Source organism: Bubalus kerabau, chromosome 21, assembly GCF_029407905.1.
Source record: "Bubalus kerabau isolate K-KA32 ecotype Philippines breed swamp buffalo chromosome 21, PCC_UOA_SB_1v2, whole genome shotgun sequence".
Classification (NCBI taxonomy): Eukaryota; Metazoa; Chordata; class Mammalia; order Artiodactyla; family Bovidae; genus Bubalus; species Bubalus kerabau.
The window spans coordinates 29,174,643-29,199,883 of NC_073644.1; the positions used below are offsets into that span (position 1 = coordinate 29,174,643).

The window sequence follows — 25,241 nt, forward strand, 5'->3', positions numbered from 1 at the left end:
GGCATCAGTATATGTGAGTGGAAAGAAAGCAGAGTGGAGCAAACAGAGAACTCAAGCTGCAGCTCAGGCCAAAGGACAGCCTTGACTAATGCATGAGTCATCTCCATTCCTCAATGGCCATTCTGTTCTGTGCTCTTTCGTGACTGTCTGTGATTTGGGGTGCCCGAGGGGGCATGACCTTTGGCAGGAAGACCCAGTCCCTGGTGGTGCCGATAGCCTCCCAAGCAGCTGGGACAATACATCCCTGATTGGGGGGGATCTGGGAGTGCATCACAGTGTCCACTGTATGAAACCTTTTCTGTGCTGCATTGACTTTTGACCATTTCTTATCTAATGTTTTTTATGTGGGATTCTTCCCCCACTTGGTCCCAGTGTGTACTTCTGACTTTACCTTTGTTAAAATCCATGGTGACAAGAATGGCAAAAGCAAAAGGAACTTCTCTCCGTGCCACCGTTGCCTCACTCCTACATCAGCTCGTAACTTTCCAGCATATTCTGTGTCTCCTGACTGCACAACCTGTGCACCATGTCCTGTCACTCCAACTTTCATGACCCTAACTCTAACCTTCATCTACTGTAAACTGAATGGGGGTTGCCTTTAAAATGCCCTTGAATGGTTTTCATCCCCATGCTTGCAGTGAATATTTGTTGATTTCCTATTATAAATTGCTCTGTGAACTGATAGACACAATTTTCAGTGTTTTTAAATAGCATTCCAGTGAGTCCCAGGTGGAGCTAGTGGTTAAGAGTGTGCCTGCCAATGCAGGAGACATAAGAACTGTGGGTTTGATCCCTGGGGGAAGATCCCCTAAAAAAGGGTATGGCAACCCACTCCAGTATTCTTACCTGGAGAATTCCACGGACAGAGGAGCTTGGAGGGCTATAGTCCATGGAGTCGCAAAAAGTTGGATACAGCTGAAGCAACTTAGCATACCAATGAGTGTGTATGTGAGAAGCAACCTTATATTTAGATGACCTCTCTACTTCTTTGGTGTCATAATATCACATTTTTTTTATATAATGTTAAAAGAGGCAGTAATTAAAAATTCCTGCTTAGTACAGTGAAATGTTAACAGGATTATGTTGGTCAAAACTGTATTAGTTTAAAGTTTTGCTGGGCTGTGAAATAGTCCAAAAGCCTGAAAAATGCTAAGTGGAGAAGACTGTATCCTCAGGAGGCTTTCGGAGAAGGCAATGGCACCCCACTCCAGTACTCTTGCCTGGAAAATCCCATGGACGGAGGACCCTGGTGGGCCGCAGTCTATGGGGTCGCTAAGGGTCGGACGTGACTGAGCGACTTCACTTTCACTTTTCACTTTCATGCACTGGAGAAGGAAATGGCACCCTACTCCAGTGTTCAGTGTAGAATCCCAGGGACGGGGGAGCCTGGTGGGCTGCCGTCTATGGGGTTGCACAGAGTTGGACACGACTGAAGTGACTTAGCAGCAGCAGCAGCAAGGAGGCTTTAGGTCTCATTATACTATTTATTCTTCTTGGGCATTCATTTATTCATATGTAAAATGGGATTATAGGGGGAAGTAAACAAGATAGGCAATCCAATAGATTGCGTAGGCAATCAATAGGCAATATGTTTTGAATCATAAATTTTGGTTTTGTTAGGCATATTATTATTTCTTACACATTCATGGACACTGGGTTAATCATGCTTTCCTTTAACATTGACTCAATTCAATGATTTATTTTTTTACCCAAGTATTGAAGGTTTACATTTAGAGCATCAAATATGAAATAATAAAAATGTCACACTGGGCCAGCTAACTTGGGAGGATTATTCTTGGGCATGGGCATGTGTAATCTATATGTAAAGTAGTATATTTTTGGCTCTGTCCCCAAGACTGTTGGATTTTGATCTGGATATTTTCCACTCTTGACTTAAAAACATCAAAAGCAAAAAATATAAGGTTGGTCCCAGTGTCTTATAGGATCATGAGAAGTTGTTCCAGCATATGACTGATGCCTTGATAGTGCGTTCATGGTTTGGCATAATATATGAAAATAAAGTAAGGAGAAACATCCGGAATTCAGACTATGAAATTCTCTGATGAATCGTGCATAAAAGAAGATATATTAAAATTAAAATTTTGGTCATATTAAAATTTTTAAAGATATGATAAAAGTCAATCTCAACAAATCTATTATTTGTGATAAGAAGGACTTGTGTATGGACAGATAAAATATATTATTACAAAAGCCAAAAGACCTTTATACAAAGAGGCAGCATAAACAAACTTGTATATGATCAGAAAGACTTTGTCCATGCACACTTACAATCGTGTAGCACTTGTGCCATTCCCATTAGGAATATCCATGGTATGGAAATAATGCTGAATATCCTGTCACTAGTTATTTATGCTCAGGAGAAATCAATGGCAATCTATAAGTCATGGTTTTATTTCCTTTCAGATACAGCAGCACGTCTCTCCTATCTGAATGACCTCCAGTTTGGAAAATATACAGTCCCTGTCAGAGTTACAGATAGACTTGGCCAGTCGCTCGTCACTCAGTTAGAGGTGATATTATGTGACTGTGTTACCCCAGATGACTGCAGCATTAGGCCAGTTCCGAGGATTGGCAACGGAGAAGTGATACTTGGAAAGTGGGCCATCCTTGCAATATTGTTGGGCATAGCATTGCTATTTTGTAAGTCCTTTCATGAATTTAAACGATAACCTTTAAAATGACTTTCAGGACACATTCTTAGAATCAACACTGTTATCTATGGCTGCTCATTTGTATATAGCTACGTTTCTATTTCACACACACATATTTAATTCTTATATTGAAAGTGCTTGCAGGTATCATATTAGTGCTGTTGTAATTGGTGCAGACATAAAATTTAACACAAGTACAGCACTGAGCGTGTCTTTGTTTGTAGCATATCCATTTAAGGCAGGCTTTTCTAATGGATGCTGCTTTGACTCAAGCAATAATATTTATGTTTTCTGGAAAGTTGTTTTTCTATTTGTCATCATAAATTCATAATAATCCTTTATGATAAACCAAAGTCATCTCTCTTATCCTGCAGGTATCTTATTCACTTTGGTCTGTGGGGCGACTACTGGGGCAGCCAAAAAGCCAAAAGTATTTCCTGATGATTTAGCTCAGCAGAACCTCATTGTGTCAAACACTGAAGCTCCCGGCGATGACAAAGTGGTAAATTGTTTGTCTTTTCAAAATAGGTACAGATGATAGGGATTTCCCTGGCGGTCAGTGGTTAAGACTCTGCACTTCCACTGTAGGGGGCACCGGTTCAGTCCTTGGTCAGGGAGTTAAGATCCCTCCTGCCACGTGGCTCAGCCAAAATATTAGTATACATTCAAACAATAAATTTGCCTAAACAACTGTAGTGATCTTTTCTGGGAAAAGTTTTTTTGAAATCAGATAGCTTACAATATATAACATGTCATCAGTTGCAGGGGACAAATCAAATGACATTGATCCCATGGTGATATGTGGCATTTCAATTTGGGCATGTAATGTTACTTAATAGTAAAAATCCTTTGGCATATTGTTATTTTTTTTCCCCCCTATTTCAAGTGTGTCACTGCTTCAACTTTAAATCCTGTCTTTTTTATATATTGAAGCTGCTGGTTGTGCTATAAAAGGGTTTCATTTAGTTATTCACTGATCATCAGCATAATAATTTTAATTTTTTTTCTGGCAGCAGCCATAAAATGACTACAGGCTTTGATCATCGTGGGAAGAACTTTAATGGAGGCTCTCAGCCTCTACTATGGGTTAGAAAGGAGCCTGTGGTCAAATATATGAAGCAATCATGCTAACAGGTGATTGTACTGCTTCAGCTTTGAGTTCCAGCCTAGTATGTGGATGAAGGAAAAAAGTGAAGTGAAAGTCACTCAGTTGTGTCCAACTCTTTGCAGCCCCATGGACTGTACGGTCCATGGAATTCTCCAGGCCAGAATACTGGAGTGGGTACCTATCCCTTCTCCAGTGGATCTTCCTGACCCCAGGAATTGAACTGGTGTCTCCTGTATTGCAGGCAGATTCGTTACCAACTGAGCTATGAGGGAAGCCCCAGTATGTGGAGGAACAAATAAATTCCCTACCAAAATGTAATTGATGATTAGAGCAGGAAGGATCTAGAAAACAAAAGGATGTTGGCATCTAGGAAGGTATTAGAAAAAATGAAACTTAAGAGTTTCCTAGAAAAACATAACATGGAAAGTTAGTGTCCAGAGCTTTGGTGTTCTTACTTTCTCTGCTGATTTGTCTTTATTTAATTAGATGACAAGGATTTAGTATTGCCGCTTTTTACGGCAACTTGTTATTTCTGTTAATTTTGTTTCAGTTGAAGGGAACTCAATTAGGCACTGAATAAAAATACCGATTATTATTTCTGTTTCTGTTCTAGTCAGGTGAAGGGAATGAATTTAAGCAGCGTTAGTCTGTGTGAGACAATAGTGTGGAATCCTGAGCCTGAGATGTGAGATGCTGGAAGGATTTCACAGATGAAGTTGTACAGTATTCTAAGAAGTTATTAAAAAAGGAGTACACATCAGGTTTTCTGACTTGTCTCAGGGCTCAGACCACTTGACATCTTGCAGTTGGCTTCCTGTATTGGAAGCTACCTAGTGAAGTAGTAGAATTAAGGTAGTTAGGCACCCAAGGTTGCCAAGACAGATTGAGTTCCAGCCCTTGGAATGCTTACCTCCTAGCACGAAAATTCATGGCATTATCTGCTTGATTTGTTCTTTTTCTTATTTTTTGTTTTTCTCTGTATTTCCCCAATGCCAACTATTTTGTTCCAGTATTCCACAAATGATTTCACAACCCATGCTGTGGGTGGCTCTGCTCATGGAATTTGTGGCACCCTGGGATCCAGAGTGAAAAATGGAGGGCAAGAAACCATCGAGATGGTAAAAGGAGGGCACCAGACCATGGAGTCCTGCCAGGAAACCGGGCATCATCACACCCTGGAACGGTGTAAGGAAGGTGGACAGGACACTCTGGATTCCTGTAGGGGAGGACCAATAGCAACCGACAACTGCAAATCCACGTACTCCGAGTGGTATACTTACACTCAGCCCCGTCTTGGTGAAGTGAGTTTCCCATAAATCTGTTTTGCTTTCTTTTCAACTTTCTAAATGATTATGAAATGATTATGATCTTGATTTTTCACCTAATTAATCTACTTATTACAAATTTGATTTTCCTTAATTTTGATTGAATTGCAATCAGAGGTTAAATGGGTATTGACTTTTCTTCCTATTTTGTTTGGTTGTTCATTCTTTCTGAAAGAATAAGATGATACTTAAATTCTTTTTCTCATGGCTTTGTGTTACCATTTCCCATCAGACAAATCAGGTCTTAGAGACCAACAGTGGAATCTAAGGCAACTCCAACCTGCAGTCACTCTGCCTATCTGGAAAGCTTTGAGCCACATGCATTCGGGTTCACTTGTACGAATGCATTTCACATTAGCCATAATCTGGAAAGGGAAAACAATGATAACTTAAAACAAATGCTTGCATACTTGCTGCCACATGTGTGACTTTTAGAAACCTGCTATGTAGTGAATTAACTGATGGTGTGATTTATGATACAGACCAATCATGTGCATTTTTTATACATAGGAATCCATTAGAGGACACACTCTGGTTAAAAATTAAACAATGAAAGGTAAATCAAAGCAATTATTTTTATGCTAGTAAGTCTTGGTGTTTAAAATAATAATAATAAAATATGTTGTGTTTTATCCTCTTGGCAGAAGGTCCGGCAGTGTGATCAGGATAACACCCATATGCAAGCTCAAGACTACGTCCTGACCTATAACTACGAAGGAAGAGGATCAGCAGCTGGATCTGTGGGCTGTTGCAGCGAACGACAAGAAGAAGATGGGCTTGAATTTTTGGATCATCTGGGACCCAAATTTAGGACACTTGCGGAAACATGCATGAAGAGATGAGTGCCTTCTAGATGGTCTACAAAAGCCAATGGGTTTATCGTCTTTTTTTGTTTTTATAAGCTAAGATTTTTTTTAAACATAGAAGATGCTATATTTGGGGCTTTTCCCCTTTATTTTGTTGGGATCTCTTTAGCCAAATGTGCATTCACCGAGGGATGCTGTAAATAGCTACACAAATTTCCTGGCTTTTTCATATTGTTTAATTACTTACTGCCACCTAAGGACACCTGCAGATAGACAAGAAAGTCTGCGTTATTGTTTACATTTGGGTATAATGACAGCAGCCAATGTATAGTGCAATACAGTGTAATGAATTCATGTGTATATCATAGACTACTTGAAGTAGAACCAAATGGAAAATTGTAGAGACCTTGCTCTAACGTAATCTTCAGTTACCTGATTCATTAATCGTTTGTATGGTACTTAAAGACTGCTGTTCTCCTAAACATTCTGAAGTGTTTATACTGCATTCTTGATGTTGTTTTAGTCTTGTAACATGACCTGTCTTCATAAAGCAAGTGTTGACTGTTATTATAATTCCATTTTGGTGAAGTTTAGTTTCTACCTTGTATTCTTTGTGAAATCTGGCCCTGAATTACACTTGCTCTTTTATTCACCTTCTCCAAACATTTACATTTTAAAAAATGCTTCAAGAGTATATTTTTATTTCTGTGAGGCTTTGGTCTTTGGTCTCCTCGGCCCTGCTCTCCAGCGCCCCCTCGGTCTCTGTCTTTCACCTTCCCTCTGCTCCCTTCGTCCCCTTCTCCCTCTCTCTCTCTGTCTCTATCTTGTTTGTGTTCTTAAAGTTTTCATTTGGGCCGGAGAATCTAAATATAGTTAAGAGCCATCTCTCTTTCCTCTCGTATGAAGTTCTGTGTTTCTCTTTTATATAAGCACCTATATATTCTTGGCTTTTCTTTTAAAATCAATGTAATGTTGATTTTATTGTTTGAACTGTTTTGGTGCTTGCTTCATTATCTTCTCTACAAAGACCCTTTAATTTTGCCACTGAATTGTAGAAATGTATCATGCTTTTATTAGATGCAGCATTTTATGTTAACAAAAGGAATACTGTAATTAAAATTGGGATGTGGGCATTTAGTATATAATAGTATATTTGTTTGGTTCTCAGTTGCTCAGTGGTGTCTGACTCTTTGTGACTGCATGGACTGTAGATGCCAGGTTCCTCTGTCCCTGGGATTTCCCAGGCAAGATTACTGGAGTGGGTAGCCATTCCCTTCTCCAGGGATCTTCCCCATCCAGGGATCAAACCTCTGTCTCCTGCATCTCTTGCATTGGCAGGCAGATTCTTTACCACTGCGCTACCTGGGAAGCCCGGTAGTATATTTATAGTTCCTTATTGCAAAGATCCAGTTTATAAATGCAAAATAGTGATGGTTTTTGAAATAAGCTTTGAAATGCAGGGATCTTGAAAGCTGCCTAGGAATAATATAGCTTTTTAGATGAGATGGCTAGTTACATCTATGTGTTTGTAAAGTTTTTTTTTTTTTTAAATATTATAAGATTAAAGTTTTTAATGAATGTAGAAGTGGTCCAAACTGTTTAAATTTTAAACTAATAAGACAAAGTTAAACCTAATAGCTAATCAAATTCCAGGCTAGGTTTCACAGCTGATTTCAATCAATAAATTTTCTATCTATACTAACCACTGGACATTTAAAAAATATTTCTAATATTTAGAATAGTTAATAATATGCCTGCTTTTGGATTCACAAGATTGGCTTATACCAATTATTTTTAAGAATTAACATTGGGTAGTTTATTGAATAATCTGTTAATCTTTTCAATAGTTTCATTGCTGCTCAGTCAAAAATGCAGTTTCTCAATATTATTTATAAAATTCTTATACATGACTAGTTATGATAAAGTAAATCAGGTAGTTTTAAAAATCAGTGTGTTTGTTAATCATGTGTCTGATATGAGCTTATGGGATGGTGTTTTTCTTAAAGAAGTGATGCTTTTTTAGAATCCTGTTCTACACATTTTAGAATTTTAGAGGTTGATTTGGAGAGGTCTTTGGTTGTTACCATCACATTTATCTAATTTTACTGTTCTAAAGACTGTAATGCTATGGAATGTTGGTGAAGTTGCATTATTTCTCCATGTCTGGTTTTCTTCATCTAAAATGGGGGATAATAAATAGAACTCCTTTTCTAGGGTTCTCCTGGGGTGGCTGTAAGACATTTGAATAAAAAATGGTTTTTAAGCATGAAAGTCACTCAGAGTGGTCCACCCAAAAGGCACTCCTAATAGAAATAAACAATTTTAAATAAGTTGCATTAATAACCCATTTCATGTTAACAAAAATCAATTAAGAAAATAAGATAATGGAAGGATTGTCTTTGTTGTTGTTATTTTGTTTTTGACTTTTGAATATCTGTCAGTTGAGCATATGTTTCTCTGTAATGATCATCCAATGACTGAGTCTTCTATTTCCAGTGTTTCAGAACATACATTGCAAAGACTGCTGAAGTATCTGCAAAGGATTGCTTTGTTGCAAGTAATATGAAACTTTGTTCAAATTGGATGGAAAGAAGAACATTCACTTCTTAAAATGGGCACTAATTCTGGACCCCTGTGAAAATTACATGTGCTTAAGACTCCTCCTTCAAGCTTATTCTTAGCTATTCTTCTAGCTTCTTCTGCTAAGGAATGGTTTTCCTCAGAGGCAAGCAATTGCTTGCCTGGGAGTTTAAGACTCTGGCATTCACCGTGGTAACCTAAATGCAAACACTCCAGAAAGACTGTCTTAATGCAAATGCCCAGCCCCTCCCTTATTGGCTGTGGGATTGGAGAAGTCACTCAGACTTGGAGTCTAGTTTCCTCACTTGTATGACCTGTACTGAGGGTGTTGGAAGAGTCTACATGGGTGGTAAGTTGCTTCAGTTGTGTCTGACTCTTTGCAACCCCATGGACTGTAGCCTGCCAGGCTCCTCTGTCTGTGGGATTCTCCAGGCAAGAACACTGAAGTGGGTTGCCAGGCCCTCCCCTCCTCCAGGGACTGAGGGAGTCTGCTTCATAGTTGTCAGAATTAAAAGAAATTCATGAAAAGACCTGGCATCGAGTTAGCCCTCAATATATGTGTTGGGCTTCCCTGGTGGCTCAGATGGTAAAGAATCCACCTGCAATGCTGGAGACCTGGGTTTTGATCCCTGGGTTGGGAAGATCCCATGGAGGAGGGCTTGGCAACCCACTTCAGTATTCTTGCTTGGAGAATCCCCATAGACATAGGAGCCTGGTGGGCTACATTCCATGAGGTCGCAAAGAGTTGGACACGACTGAGCGACTAAGCTGGAGAAGGAAATGGCAACACACTCCAGTGTTCTTGCCTGGAGAATCCCAGGGACGGGGGAGCCTGTTGGGCTGCCGTCTATGGGGTCACACAGAGTCGGACACGACTGAAGCGACTCAGCAGCAGCAGCAGCAGCAGCGGAGCGACTAAGCACACATGTATGTTTCCTGCTGCTGTTGTCAATAGGAGAGGAAGATGCCATAGTTGGGAATAATCATAGATTCAGGCTCCACTTTCTCTTTAGCTGACATCTTGCCACGATGTTCCCATATATTTTTCCCAGAAGCTTGATCAGTGTTTTACCTGTGATAGTCTTTGAGAACATCACGGCTGGTAATAGTGTCCAGGTCACTCATTCTTGGTAGTCAAGAAGCTAAATCATTCATAGCCCACAAATCAGTGTGATCAATTTTCAGAATTAAACGAAAAGCAGATAAAATTCCTCATAAGTCATACACTGGTGTGGGAAGCAAAAAAGGAAGCAAAATCTTAGAGATTTCCTTATAAGATACTGCTTCAACAGGGGAAACCTAGAGGGAATTGCCATTAGCTCAGTGCAGTCTGCATTTGGGGGTCTCCATGTAATCACTTTTTGCTTTTAGGGATCCCCATTTTGATACTGGCTTTATCTTGGTTCCCTTTTTTTTTTAGTGGAAAATCTGACTTTGACAACAAGCTTTCCTTTCATCTCCATCTCCAGCCTTTTCCTGGGCTCCTGATTGAAATCTCAAGCCCAGATTTTGCCGTGGTCGTCCCCTTAGGCAGTAATGTCTTGAGGACAAAATGCTTCCATCTATGGACCTAGAACCATCATTTTTTCTACCTCCATGCATAACAAAGCTCTAAGGTTGTATGAGATCTGTGTAGGTCTGCATCTCTCATTCCCGTTCTTCTGTGAGACCCACGTTACTCTGGTAACTTTTAACTCATGAGTAAAGATAAACAGTGTGTTACCATATCCAGTCAGGCCTTCCTGAGTTTCCTGTGTAGTATCCTTGTAATTACATGAAACTCGAGAATTCTCAGTTTCTCTTTTTTGCCTGCATGGCACATCCCTTTGTTGCTCCAAACTGCCAAACTTTCTGAGAATTTTAATTACAATTTTGTTTGTTCATTTTTTTTGCATACAGTCATCTAATGTCTTCCCAGTACCGCCACGGAAGGCCTTCCTAATACAGACTGTGCTCATATGTCAGAAGGAGCAAGCTGAATCAGCTATGCTCGGTATCCACATTGACACAGGACAAGGGATGGTGGAGTTGTCCCTTGTGCTCCTGCAGAAAATCTGTGCAAAGCTAAGAGGTTAGAGCTTTCAAATTTCTCCTGGTTGCCTGCCTACTCTTAGTTATGTTAGAATGTAGGAATGAGGATGGAGCAAAATGCTGATTCTGTCACAGTTGACGAAGAGTAGCAAATTTCGGCAAATTGCTGAAACATTTGCTGGCACTATCTTTTAGAATGTGGGTTCATAGATCATTTGCTTCGGAATTACCCATGGTGTTTGTTAAAATAAAGCTCTTGTATTGAATTAGAATTACAGGGTTGACAGGCTGTTGAGAAGAAGTATGGAAGGCTGCGCTTTTTCATAAATTTCCTAGGTCATTTTTACAGCCTTTAAAGTCTGAGAACCACAGAGAGGGATTGGTAACTGGGTTTAGGTAATTATTTGGAAGCTTATGAAACAAGTATTTTAAGTTTGCTTCTTCATATCAGCTGCTTTGTGCAAAATGCTGGAAATATATCAAAGTTGACACACGTGAGTTTGTAAAATCCCATAATTTCAGTTAATTAGCCATTTCTGAATGAATTTTTTGCTCTGTGATTCTTGCCAACCACATGGAGGGGAACTGGAGGCAAAGTTTTAAGGTAGGATCATGGGATGAAGGTACTAAGTAAACACTCAATAACAATGAACTAATTTTGCTACATAAATGCTTCTAGCCAATAAAATACATGCAAATTATGTTGTGTATATTCCCAGAACTAGTCAGGGTTGTCAAATCTCCAGAGGCAAATGGGACAAGGAGGTCAGCACCAGGAGCAACAGGTGACTGTCTATGAAGTGGCAGATACTTGGCAGCGTTATGATGTTACTTGGAAGCTGTGATAGGTAGGGTGACAGGCACTGATCGCTGGATAACCATGATGGCTAGGAGCTTCAGAGGGCCTTATGAAATAGGACAGGTACTTGGGGAAGAGTTAAGACTTTCGCTTAAAGAATGTTTCCCGTGGAAAGTGGGCCAACTGGAAAATTTCTGAGAACCAAGGACATGAAGTGGAGCCATGGGGAATGAGATGCTGTGAAAGCTAGAGTTGAAAGGAGAGTGATAGGGTCAAGCTACTGAACTTTGGTGCAAAATTACCAGTCAAATCAGGTAAAAGAAATTTATCCTCACAAGGTGAGATAATGGTGCAAAGACTCTACACACACGCAAGGATGTTTAGCTCAGTGATGTGAGATATGTGGATAATTGGAAATAAGCTCAATGTCCCATAAAGGGAAAATAAATGATTTGTAATACATTATTGTGATACAAGGTACTATAATTGAGGATTACGAATGTGGTGACCATGGACCCTAACTCTGAAAGACATGAATCCAGATACCAACTTTGTTTCCACTAACTAAGGAAACTTGGTAAGTCAATTTTCATATGCTGGCTAGGGACCAAGAAAAAGTAATCAATTTTCTAGACATGCCAAATGAACTATTTCAGATATTTGCACGAGTGCAACTGTGAACCAAGTAAATTGTTCATTTGTGGTAAGCCAAGCTTTATCACTTCCTCCTACCATGGACATGAAGTTAAGACTTTGAGAAGACTGCTGAAAAAGTCATTTTCTAATTATTTTAATATCTCCTTTACACAACATTTCCATATAAGCATCAGTAATTTAAATTCCTTTTTGCATGATGCATATAGAAATGTTTTAGAGTATAAATATCATTTTAAAACTTCTAATTAATAAAATTATTTCCAAAACTCTTTATATGGTTCATTGACTGTTCACAATAAAAGAATTTGGATAGTTTCCTAGAACAGGATTTAACTTGTGGATACAGTTTAATTTTTAGAAATTGGGTGCTGTTTCTTACAAGACTAATAATAATTTAAAACCTGCCAGTGCAACTCCAGTACTCTTGCCTGGAAAATCCCATGGATGGAGGAGCCTGGTAGGCTGCAGTCCATGGGGTCGCTAGAGTCGGACACGACTGAGCGACTTCACTTTCATGCACTGGAGAAGGAAATGGCAACCCACTCCAGTGTTCTTGCCTGGAGAATCCCAGGGACGGGAACCCTGGTGGGCTGCTGTCTATGGGGTCGCACAGAGCTGGACGTGACTCAAGCAACGCAGCAGCAGCAGCAGCAGCAGTACATCTTTACATTTAAGCAGGAAAGAAAAAAAGCAACACAATGAGTTTCAACCATTTTTGGTTTTAACAGATTATCTCCATAAATTTTATTTTTAAGAAAAAGGAATATGGGTCCAAATTCTGAATTTTTATCTCAACTGTTTTGGAACTCATCTGTATCTTTAGCTAAATCACATAATTTCTTCTTTGGGTGTATGTTTCCTCAGTAAAATTAGAAGTTAGACTAGATTAACTTCCTTGGTAGCTCAGATGCTTTAAAGAATCTGCCTGCAATGCAGGAGACCCGGGTTCTATCCCTGGGTCAGGAAGATCCTCTGGAGAAAGGAATGGCTTACCCACTCCAATATTCTTGCCTGGGAAATCCCATGGACAAAGGAGACTGGCAGGCTACAGTCCATGGGCTTGCAAAGAGTCGAACATGACTGAGTGCTTAACACACTAGACCAGATTAAATATCTAGTCACTTTGGTATAATTTTCTATGATCCCGTTAATTAAATAAGTGAAGTGGTAATTCAGTCTTGGTTTATCACTGATCTCCAAACGTCCTCCAAGTCAAAGAGATTGCATTGCAGTATCTGTGGTGTGGGGGAATGTACGTCAAGGACTGGGAAGGGTAGTTGGATTAGTCTGGTGTTGGTTCCAGGATAACATGAAGCTGGTTAGTGTCCCTGATAAAATGTCTTTAACAGACAAAATGCACAAGTCTATCCAAGAACTCTACTGTAGACGCTTTGATTTATATAGTTGCCTGGATATGTGCCTAAAACTCATTTACTTAAGTTCTCTTTTGCCTTTTTTGGGGCCTGAATTCCTTTAGGAATTCTTCCAATAACATTTTGGCAATTTTCAGTCTCTTGCAAAACCCTTCTACTTTTTCGTTCTTTTTTTGTTCTCACCATTTCCTTCCTTTCTCGACTTCAGTTTACTTATTCATTACTATGTTCCATTATAACCTCAACTTTCCCTTTCCGTCTGTAATTACTCAGTAAAACCCTATCACTGGATAAACCCCATTTGCCAACTATTTCATGAATCTTACTTGAACACGGCTCAAGAAGAAAAAAAACAGTTAACCATGCTGACTCTCACAATTCTGCCCTGTTACCCAAGTTCAGGGTTTTTCAAACAGTGAGACACAGACAACTGGTTGAACACAGCCAATTAACCTGAAGAATGATCACCTGCATTATTAATGAATTAGAAGGCGATGAACAGAAATGGTCACTGTGTGTTACACATGGGCATAGTAGGTATTGTTCATGAAATTTAAGTTCCAGATTACAAGTATGAAATGTGTACCATTTTTACAACATTAAAAATACTTCTTGTTTAGTAGAGTCAAAATTCAAAAGACTGGTCTGGTCAATTTGCTGTTTTACACCTAGTCTCTGCATAAGTCTCAACTGACCTTCCTCACTTGGCAGATAACTTTGCATCTGCTTGTAATGGCAAAATAAAAACATAAGAGAACTCCCTTATCTTTCCACCACCAACTCTACCAGACTCCAACTATACCATGTAATTTGACCTCCATCCTTTATAACGGTTGAATTTCTCTCCTTCCCTTTAAATCAACCTCTCCAATAATACACTGGTTCCCATGCCCTTTTGCTTCCTCAAGATCTTTGTTTAAGAAATTAAGCCTCTCCAGTGTGTATGTGCTTAGTTGCTAAGTCATTTCTGACTCCTTGGGACCCCACAGACTGTAGCCTGCCAGGCTCCTCTATCCATGGGATTTCCCAGCAAGAATACTGGAGTGGCTTGCTAGTTCCTCCTCCAGGGGATCTTCCTGACCCAAGGACAGAACCTGAGTCTTCTATGTCTCCTGCATTGCAAGCAGATTCTTTACCTGTTGAGTCACTGGGGAAGCCCAAACCGCTCCTGCATTATCTATAATCTGTTCTGGCCTGAATCATTTTCTTTGCTGGATGGTAAATAAAAATGCTTAATGGAAGTAATGGTTAGCATGGATATAGTAGTTTTTATGTGCTCTACTGTAAAGACTTTACATATGTTAATTATTTTTACACTCATTCAAATTAGGAACTATTATTATTCCCATTTTATGGATGAGAAAAGTGAGACAGAAATGTTAAATGACTACTCAGGGTAGTGGTACTAGGATGTGATAGAACCAGACTAAGCAATCTGACTCCAGAATCTACGTTCTTAACCACTCTGCAATTTGCTTCTTTCATGTGAATACAACTTATTTACCTCAAGTTGTTCTTCAGCTATTGCCTTATTTTTTTTCTGTGCCCCTTCATAGAAAAACCTACATAACAGAGACCTGAATGATGTTGTTGCAGAAGACTTTGAGTCCCACAGAACATTTTAGAACCCAATTTCAAATTGCTTAGGCTGACAGCTCCACGTACCTGCCTCAAACTTTACACATCCAAATGCGTCCAAACTTTACACATCCAAATGCGTCCAAACTTTACACATCCAAATGTGTCCAAACTTTACACATCCAAATAAAACCCTTCGTATCTTAAGCCAAATTCTGTCCCATTTCCTTCATTCATTTATTCATTGTGTTCATACTGCTGCTTAGTCCAAAGCCCTTGTCTGACACTTTTGAATCTTTTCTTTCTCTCACATCCCATCTCCAATCTATTGATGACTCCTACAAAGTCTAATTTCAGTTATATCACAAATCTAAATTTCATCACTAGTTTCTTACAGCAGCCATAATTGATTTATAAAATGCATAAATCAGACCATGGCTGCCTCTCGCACCATTACCCAAAAATCTTTCTATACCTTTTTTTTCCTTCAAGAGGTTTCTATACATTTTTATGAGCAGATGAAATTTAAAATAAAACCTAAACTCTTTAACAGGGCTTATGAGTTTTTTTTTTCCTTTTTTGCTTCTTTTTTACTACGTTATGTGCTAGCAGACTTCATTCCTCTCCAGCACCTGTTGGTGTCTCTGTATTCTTGGAACAGACAAACTTGTTCTTGATATCCAGGGTTTTTGCACTCTATATTCTCTCAGACTGGGATGCTTTTCTTCCAGATTACTGCTCCCCTCTATCATTCAGATCTCCAAGCTCACATCTCGGTAAATCTGTCTCAGTTCAGTCACTCAGTCATGTCTGACTCTTTGCGATCCCATGAATCGCAGCACACCAGGCCTCCCTGTCCATCGCCATCTCCCGGAATTCACTCAAACTCATGTCCATCGAGTCGGTGATGCCATCCAGCCATCTCATCCTCTGTCATCCCCTTCTCCTCCTGCCCCCAATCCCTCCCAGAATCAGAGTCTTTTCCAATGAGGTGGCCAAAGTACTGGAGTTTCAGCTTTAGCATCATTCCTTCCAAAGAACACCCAGGACTGATCTTTAGAATGGACTGGTTGGATCTCCTTGCAGTCCAAGGGACTCTCAAGAGTCTTCTCCCACACCGCAGTTCAAAGCATCAATTCTTCAGCACTCAGCTTTCTTCATAGTCCAACTCTCACATCCATACATGAATCTGTCTAGATGACCTGTATAAAATACCCATTTCCCAGGATATTTAAACTAGCTTAGGTATTAAGGCTGTTTGGTCTTCCTAAAAAAGGAGTGGCAGAAAGCTTATGGTTTCAGGAAGCATGCCTTCGTCACTGTCAATTACATGTGCTTAAAGAACACTTCTATTTTTATTGTCCCACTTAAGACTCGGAAATGTGGAATGGAAAAGCAAAAAAGTAGGCAAGCCATGAGCCAAAGTAAGAGATTTTTTAAAATACAAAACCCAAGGGGAGGGTTTTGTACATCTATGGCTATATACACCTATGGCTAATTCATGTTGATGTATGATAGAAATCAAACCAATATCATAAAACAATTATCAATCAATTAAAAATAAATATAATTAATAAAAAAGAAAAATAATCCCAAAATGTAAAAAAAAACCCCAAACCAAAAGGACTTTACTGGTGGTTCAGTGGTTATGAATCAGCCTCCCAATGCATGGGATGCCAGTTTGGTCCCTGGCATCAGGGAGTTAAGATCCCATATGCCACAGGGCAACTAAGTCCACATGCCACAACTGCTGAGCCTGCTCGTCACAACTGAGACTTAATGTAGCCAAATATAAATAAATAAACATATAAATATTAAACAAAAAAACAAAACCCCTAACATCCAAGTAGAAATGAGCAGACGTATCTCAAAGGGACCTGTGGTTTTTTTGAAACCACAGGTTTGAAAGTTATATCCTGATACTGCCTTGCAGTACTTAGTGTGAAGGCCATGGAAACACCGATCTTTGTCCTGTGTGTTCTGTGTTATGATGTTAAAAAGCCTCACATGATAGCTTTGGTTGTCTAAGTGGAATGAATACCAAAACAATACCTGATCTTTTTCTTCTTTTTCCCCATGGCTGCGTGCATCTAAGTAAATGGTGAGAATTGTGTCAATTGTAAGCAAAGTCTTAATCAATTGAAAAAACTGGAAATCACTTAAAACTCCAAGCCCCAAGAGTTAGAATAAATACTCTTGCCTTGAAATAGGAAAATGGAACCATTAGAATCTTGCTAGCCATGAATATTTCACCAAAGATAGGAAACATCTGGACCTAAATGAGTCTGTGGAGGAAATACTTCCTTGATATAGATTTCTTCCATAATTGACTGCAATCCAGGGAAAGACTTTGAAAATAAGAATAAAAAAATATAGGTAACAACAGTCCAGGTAATAAATGAACCAGAAACCAGAATATATTTCACCATGCTCACCATGAAAAAACTTGATGAAGTATACAAAAGCAGACCTGAGTCTTTCTTGTAAAGTATTGATTAAATAGAGTGTTTAAGTGCTAAAAAGAGGGCTAAAAAATGGGGAAATGATTTACTTGTAGATGAAAAGAGGTTAGGAATTTGCATCTTAGGAAAACCAAGAGACCTGAATTCTTGCAACATCAGTCTCATCATTTCCTAGGTTTTTTATCTGTCATCATATTTCAGAGTGAGTCAAGAGCGTCTACATTCCCGACTTCCGCAGTGGTCCAGCGGTAAAGAATCTGCCTGCTAATGCAGGGGACATGGGTTTGATACCTGGTCGGAGAAGATCCCACATGCCACAATACTGCGCCCACGTGCTGCCACTGCTGAAATCCTTGTACTCGCGAGCCTGTGCTCAGAAACAAGAGAAGCCACTGCAAAAACTACTGATCCTGGTGATGATGTTCCTAAATTTGAAGGTAGTCTACTTGAGGTTCCCCTGGATTTGTTTTTAAGTTCATGTACACAACTTTTGGCATGTACAAATTTAGTAACATCATGATGCCTTTTGTCCTAGGTAATCTACTACTGGGGACATACGGGAAAGAAATGAAACTCTATGCCTACAAAAGGACTTACACATGTTCACAGCAGCTTTATTCATAAATGATGGTATTAATAACACATTTACATACATATATACATGGTCAAGTTTCTGTCCCTGGTTTGGGAAGATCCTCTAGAGGAGGGCATGGCAACCCACTCCAGTTTCTTGCCTTGGAGAATCCCCATGGATAGAGGAGCCTGGCAGGCTATAGTCCTTGGGGTCGCAGAGTCAACACGACTGAGTGACTAGGCACAGCATACCTGGTCAAAACTTGTACACTTACATTTGTCAAAACTTACCGAAGTGAATGCTTAACGTCTATGAATTTTATCCTGTGTAATTCAGATGTAAAAGGAAAAATCTTTTCTAAAAATTTACACATCACAAGATGCAGAGGCTAGAGACTTAATACCTACTTACCCCAGGACAATTATGTCAAATAAGTTAACAGGCAATTTAAAACTTCAGTTACAATCTCTAAATAGGTGGGGTTAGAGTACCCAGATCAGGCTGACTTGGATCCCTGTTATTTTTAGAGGGAATTTCTTTATTTTGCTAATACTATGTTGTTGCCAAAAAGGTCTCTTTGATTTTGCCTCAACAATGGCCAAGTACAAAGGTTTACTGTGAACTAAAGAACATTGCGTCCACTTGTTCAAAATTAAAAGAAAGGATTAGGGGAAGAATAAGCTAGAGGGCCATGGACAAACTTGGGGAAAAAAAAAAAACCTGGCATATTCCTGGCCAATTGCCATTACACAGGATCTCCTGCTTCTTTGAATAGAAAAGTTTGGAAAACTATTGCTGAGAGAGACTAGCAGAGCAAGGCTCAGACCATCTGTTCTCAGGGAATACTTTGTATATTATGGTAAAGGAATGTGGCTGAAAATAAGATGTCTTTATCTTACATTATGTCCTAAGAACATGTGTGTGCTTATCACTTTTCAATATCTCTCTGGAGAGAGAAAACCTTATTCCCAGTGTGCCGAATGAAAAGGAAAAGTGGATATCGGGTGACATTAGTGTCAGATATCTTGGGAATATTGTTGTTTAGTCAATAAGTTGTGTTCAGCTCTTTTTTGACCTCATGGACTGTAGCCTGCCGGGCTCCTCTGTTCATGGGATTTCTCAGGCAAGAATATGGGAGTGGGTAGCCATTTCCTTCTCCAGGAGATCTTCCTGGCCCAAGGATCAAACCTGTGTCTCCTGCTTGGCAGTCAAATTCTTTACCACTAAGCCATCTGGGAAGCCCTGCAAGTTAAAACTAGAACTTGTCAATTAGGAAAATATGTAGCTTATTATAACACTGAAAGGCAAATGCAATTATGATCCTTGAAAGCAAAGCAAGAAAAGAACCTTGGCTTTAACCTGTTCAGTGAACACTAAGTAGCTAATTGGTGAAAGCTACTGTTCATCTGGATACAGAAGGGCTTGGGAAACTGAGCAGACTGAAAAGAGAAAGAAAAAATTAAGAAGAATAAATCTTGAGTAAATGCCGTTCAAGAGTAGGTAATGAATAATCAATAAAATAAATGATTAATAGCAATAAATAATAATTGCTGAAGTAAATCATTGACTGCCCATAGAAAATTGGTGGGAAAAGCTGCTTCTTTCTTCCTGAGTGAGCTTCCTGAGCTGAGGGTCCGCCCCTTCCCCCAGCTGATTTTGAGGGATGGTCCTCCTAAACTTCTGGGAAGAAAGAAGGCTGACGGGGCAATGAATCAGGTGAATGACACATGGGATCTGGAAGGTGGCCTGTTCACACCTGTAGCTTTGGAGCTCAAGTAACGCCCTCTGAACAACAGAAGCACACACACAGTGAGCTCCTGGCATCATGAGAGCATACAGGAGAAACTACAGCCTCACCCAGTGGGAGGACATCTTCACGCTGAATGAAGCAAAGGATTATGGGAAGGTTCTAAGATGAGAGGAACCAAGTTCACCCTGTAACAGGGCTTTGTTACACTGGGTTCCTCCAGTTACTGTAAGAAGTCATCACTCACACAATGGAGTTGCTGTCTGTGTGGAAATTCCTATTCCTTCCAGCCTGGTGTGAAGTCATCAGGAGACCGCTCCTCCTCTCTCCTTGAAAGGCTGTTTGCAGAAGACAGGCTGTTGGTCAAGGCCTCTGAAGATTTTCCTGGAGGAAGAGTAAAACCATTGTCACAGTGACTTGAATCATTTCTTAAGTAAGGAGAGACTGAAAGGGAGCATTTCTGAACCTGGCACACCCTATCTGGATTGAACTACTGACAAGGTTGTTGCTTAAATGGAATATTTCTGAATTTGAAAGATGTACCAATGCTCAAACTGTGTATATTTGATGCAGAGTTTGAGCAAAAGGCCACAGCTCTGTGGAGGGCAATGTTTTCTCTGAGAAGAAATGGATAGTCCTACTGTCAATCACTCTCTGTAGAGATTAATCCTCAAGATTAAGAACCGAGCATGAAAGATGAGAAAGGGTAAACTGCTGTTCCCTGGAAGGCCAGGGCTCATTGTGGTCTAGTTTTGAGGTTTTCATTGCTTCCTGGAGCATTTCCGTAGGGGTGAAAGGAGAGCTTGGATGGGTGGCTTGCCTTGGGGAAGACGGGAGGGGAGGGAGGCAGACGAAGACCCTGGGATGGCTCATGTCCTGAGCAGCAGTGAAATATTATAGCTTACTCTTGACTTCAACTGTCTCCAGTAGTCTTTTTAAAAGACCGCCCAAATCAAGCTCTTCTTAGTGATGCTCTGGGAATTTAGCCGAGGAACTTCAGTCACACTTAGGGAAATGTGGTAACAGGAAAGCAGAGTCCTCTCCTGGAGGTTGGCATGGCAGTAACAGAGTTAATTACTCTTGGAGGAAAGGGGCAGCAAGGATGAGAGAATCCTACTGTCCAGCTCCCAAGCACCAGGGAGGAGCTTTTCCAAAACAGCAAGTGTACACATTAAGGGGTGCATTCCTGTGTGCTCAGTCATGTCCGACTCTTTCCAACCCCATGGACCATAGCCTGCCAGGCTCCTCCGTCCATGGGATTCTCCAGGCAAGAATACTGGAGTGGGTTGCCATGCCCTCCTCCAGAGGATCTTTCCAACACAGGGATCGAACCCACGTCTCCAGTGTGTCCTATACTAGCAGATGGGTTCTTTACCACTGAACCACGTGGGAAGCTCACATTAAGGGGAGATAATCCTGGGGAGCTAATTTCTAAAAATAAAGTCTGGGAAGGCTCCTGGCATTTGAAAACATATTTGTTCAGTATTCCTCATTGTTGCTCCAATAAGCAATTTGTTTGGATACTGTTTATCACGGGGACTATTTATCCTAAACAATATTCTACAAATGCCTCAGAGCTAATGTTTCAGGGCAGAGCTCATTTGTGGCACTAGCAGAACTATTCAGTGTGAAACTTTCACTCAGTTGTATTGTCTGCTTTTCATAAATATTTCTTCCCTTACCAGCAAATTTGTGCCAACTATCATACAGTTGTTCTGGTCGTGTTTTACAGGGATATGTGAGGAGATCCACATTTGGGGTGTCACGCCTATTTAAACCACTGAGAAGAGTGGGTGTGAGAAACCAGCACCTGTGGGCATGGAGTTGTGCAAGGCAGCCTTCTCAGTGGGCCAGGTGTCAGCTCCCAGCTCCTAGGGTCATTATCCTTTCTGTGGCTAGAGAGTTCTCTTAGCTATGGAGAACTCTTCCTAATGATCTTAAATTTGCTTTCTACTGAAAAATTTGACAGTTCACCTAGATCTCTGACATTTTATACGTTAGCATAAGCTCACCTTCCATTTTTGATCTATTTAATTATTGCTCTCACTCCTCAAATTAAGAAGATAACAAGGAAAACTAATATTTCTTTTCCATTTTTTGCACATTATTCTTTTAGTAGTGACTTCCAACTAACTTTGCAATTTGGGGTAGAGTATTGCAATAAAGATATTTCAGAATAACTCTTTATGGTTTGCAATGTCTCATGATGATTTTAAATTAATGCTGTTATAGAAGGCATCTGATTCTAACCATACTCAAACCAAAGCTCATATTTTAAATACATTTTCAATAATCTCATTTACAATTATAATTTTCATAGGAAAAATAAAAGCAGTTTCAATTTATCTTCAAGTCATAGTTATGTTATAATCATAACTGCCCATGAAGACTCACTTCTAAATTATAAAAATGCATTGCTTTTTATTGGGACTAGGCTAATATACACATGATGGACAGATATATGCCTTAGCAAAACAGGAAATTCCAAGATAGTTACTAATACTCCATATAGAAATTATTTGGTGTTCATATTGCACCTAGAATTTTATAATACAAATAGAAAATATCACCCATATGCTTTCTTTGAGCATTTCTAGGATAAATCCCTAGAACATTTATTTTGTAGAAGCTAGCCGTGGAAGCTCAGAGTAGCTGTCATATAATCAGTAGGTTTAACAATCGGCTTAATTATACAGTATATGATAGTTATCTTGTGGTTTTAGTCACATAGAAGAGAGTAGGAATCAGGTCAGACTCTAGTGGACAAAGCTGGAAGTACTGAAAGACTGATGCTGGGAAAGATTGAGGGCAGGAGGAGAAGTAGGTAAGAGGATGAGATGGTTGGGTGGCATCACTGACTCAATGGACATGAGTTTGAGCAAACTGCAGGAGATAGTGAAGGACAAGGAAGCCTGGGGCGCTACGGTCCATGGGGTTACAGAGTTGGACATGACTTAGCAACTGAACAAGGAAAACCCATATAATGGCAGAAAGAGGTTCATTAATGAAGTTAGTGAGCCCATTTAACTCACCCAAAGTGATCATTTTACAGACTGAGTGGCTGGCTCTCCATCTCATCCAGGATGAAATTCAACTCCTCAGCCTGGTTTGTTAGGAGACTATCTTTCTAACCTAATTCCCAGCTCAGGAGTTCTTCCATCCATGGTTCTGAAGAAACTTCTTTCTGTTTCCTTGATGTGGGAAGCCCTCACAAGATTCTCCAGAGTTCCGCTAGGGTTATTTATACAGCCTTAACCCCAAACATGCTCCTACCCTTCCCCTTTTCTCTGTTGGTTCTTATCTCAAGCATTATTCAGCCCTGGAGGCTGAGGGTTAAAAATCAAGGGGCTAGCAGATTTCCTTTCTGATGAGAGCTATGGTCCAGGCTTATGTTTTAAAGTCTATCTGAGGCCAGAAAACACTTTGAGAGGCTCGCTCTTGAGGTCATGGTCAGGGTGAAGGTCTGGAGGATGGGAGATGAAAATAGTTGGAGTGAAGTGTGGAGAACTTTCTCTGAGACTGGAAGAGCTCCTCCATACAGAGGCCTCCAGAGGTGAGACAAAGTCTCTGTTGAGTGCATGGGAGCCTTGGATGCCTCAGAGACAGGACTAGGAAACTGAGCTTAGTGTCTGCATCCTGAGAGCTTAGGCCTAGTAGTTCAGGAAAGCCCAGGACTTTAGGAAAACCCACGACTTAGACAAATAGCCTATTGGGGGTGACCATGGGGTGAATGAAGGTCACAGTGCCTTCTCTGAATAATCTGCACTGCCTGAGAATCCTGACCTTGGAATTTGTGTACAGACTTTGAGAAGCAACAACACATATCCAAGAGGGAGTTCATCCTGAGTCTAGTAGGTAGAGGCTTAGAGAACATAATACTCAGTCTAGAGAGAAATAAAGGAATGTGCCCTAATGTTAGGGTGCTTCTCAGGTGGTGTTAGTGGTAAAGAACTTGATTGCCAATGCAGGAGACATGAGACTCAGTTCAACCCCTGGGTTGGGAAGATCCCCAAGAAAGGAGAAGGGAATGGCTACCCACTCCAGTATTCTTGCCTGGAGAATTCCATGGGTTGAGAAGTTTGGCAGACTACAGTCCATAGGGTTGCAAAGAATTGGACATGACTGAAGCGACTTGGCATGCATACTCTAATGTTATAAGCTACCTCTTTATTAAAAGGTTTAGCATACTGGGCAATGATCATTACCTTTAATCCCTTCTAGACTTTGCATTGCTTTGGGCGGGATCTGGGTTGTTGCCTTTCCTCCAGTGCCTGTGCAACTCTTGGCCCTGATGAACCGTTTGTTAAATGATATTGAATCTGGAAGCCTCATTTTAGACTAGAAGCTTTTGTGTGGTGAATTTTTCTTTGACCACCAATCGACAAACTGCATCTTAGTACAATTACCAGGTAATTCCTCAAATCAATAGTTTCATATAAGAAGAACAAATTCTTTCTTACAAGGTTCAAATAAGGCCACACCATCGGCAGTACATGAAAGCTCTGAGCTTAATCCCTCACATTTGGGGTGCGTGAAAATGGTGAGATGTCAGCATTTCCTTTATTTGCTTTCAATTTCTGATGTAACCAGTGTCAGATTATTCGTGCCACTGGCGATAATTTCTCCTCCGTCCTTTATCCTATCGAGGGAGTCAAGTTTGGGAAGAATACATATATTTTGCATTAACTAGGAGACTTCGCTCAGCGTTTGATCAGAAGCTGGAGGGAGGATTCGCCGGTTCAGTGACAACAGTGTTCCTGGCACCCAGGAGCGCCCGTGTTGGGGCAGGGATCCCTGAAGGCGGTTTGGGGTTCTGCAGTGGGAATGAGCCGAGCGGCGTCTGCAAGGAGGACGCCCCAGGAGTCTGGGCGGAAGGCGGGGCAGCCGCGGGGTGCGGGGCGTGGGAGAGCAGGCAGAGAGGGGGTGGCCTGGACCGCTTTCCCGAGAGCGAGCACCCCGCCAGGCCGCCGAGAAGCCGAGGGGCAGGCTCGGGCAGCTCCCCCGGCGGCTCTCGCGGTGATAAAACTTGAGAAATAACAAGGAGGGGCGGCTCGGCGTCTCCAGAGTCCAATCTCGTCTCAGGAGCGAACACGCTCTCTGGCAAGACAAGCCTGAAAGAGGCCCGGGCGACTTAACGAGCAGCCGAGAGCAGCGCACCCGCGGCGCCCCTACACCTCGGCGGCCTCTGGTCTCCTGCATCCCGCCCGGTGTCCGCATCCTCCCCTCCCGGGCCCGCGCCCCGATGGCTGCGCCCCGGCTCCGGAGCTCCCTGCGCGGAGCCCTCTGTAGGCAGCTGCTCCTGACCCTCGTGGTGAGTGGAGCCCGGGTGAGGTGGGACCTACCCAGAGTCGGGATGGAGCAGGGGGTGATGGTGGATGGGCTGTGGTCCTGCTGGGGGACCGATGCGGGCGAAGACGACCGAAAGGGGACGTCCGCGCGTCTGCTCAATCTTGCGGGGCACTGACGAGCCAAATTCGGGCTGGGTGGGATGAGGAAAGGAAAAGCGTCCTAGCGAGACGCACCCGGACC

The 25,241-nt window shown here is 41.0% G+C and overlaps 2 protein-coding genes and 1 long non-coding RNA gene across 13 annotated transcripts in view; 2 read left to right on the forward strand and 1 right to left on the reverse strand.

Annotated features, from left to right (window-relative positions):
* The window catches only part of DSC2 (desmocollin 2), a 37,420-nt gene extending 29,238 nt beyond the window's left edge, over positions 1 to 8,182 (forward strand). For 3 of the 5 annotated variants that reach the window (XM_055558963.1, XM_055558967.1, XM_055558965.1), the window contains 4 exons: positions 2,425 to 2,661; positions 3,047 to 3,174; positions 4,791 to 5,081; positions 5,750 to 8,182. In XM_055558963.1, the coding sequence (XP_055414938.1) occupies positions 2,425 to 2,661; positions 3,047 to 3,174; positions 4,791 to 5,081; positions 5,750 to 5,947 (854 nt within the window). In that variant the 3' untranslated portion in view covers positions 5,948 to 8,182. Of the gene's footprint in view, positions 1 to 2,424; positions 2,662 to 3,046; positions 3,175 to 4,790; positions 5,082 to 5,615; positions 5,662 to 5,749 lie in introns of all 5 variants that reach the window. The other 2 variants (XM_055558966.1, XM_055558964.1) reach the window with 2 other exon arrangements.
* The window catches only part of LOC129635796 (uncharacterized), a 66,173-nt gene extending 40,991 nt beyond the window's left edge, over positions 1 to 25,182 (reverse strand). The window contains exons 1-2 of the long non-coding RNA XR_008706464.1: positions 25,055 to 25,182; positions 19,960 to 20,096 (exon numbers count right to left, since the gene is read on the reverse strand). This is a non-coding gene — a long non-coding RNA (uncharacterized LOC129635796). The remainder of the gene's footprint in view (positions 1 to 19,959; positions 20,097 to 25,054) is intronic.
* DSC3 (desmocollin 3) overlaps positions 24,055 to 25,241 on the forward strand; it is a 53,981-nt gene continuing 52,794 nt past the window's right edge. For 5 of the 7 annotated variants that reach the window (XM_055558968.1, XM_055558973.1, XM_055558972.1 and 2 more), the window contains exon 1: positions 24,775 to 25,023. In XM_055558968.1, the coding sequence (XP_055414943.1) occupies positions 24,955 to 25,023 (69 nt within the window). In that variant the 5' untranslated portion in view covers positions 24,775 to 24,954. Of the gene's footprint in view, positions 24,122 to 24,214; positions 24,253 to 24,774; positions 25,024 to 25,241 lie in introns of those variants that run through there. The other 2 variants (XM_055558970.1, XM_055558969.1) reach the window with 2 other exon arrangements.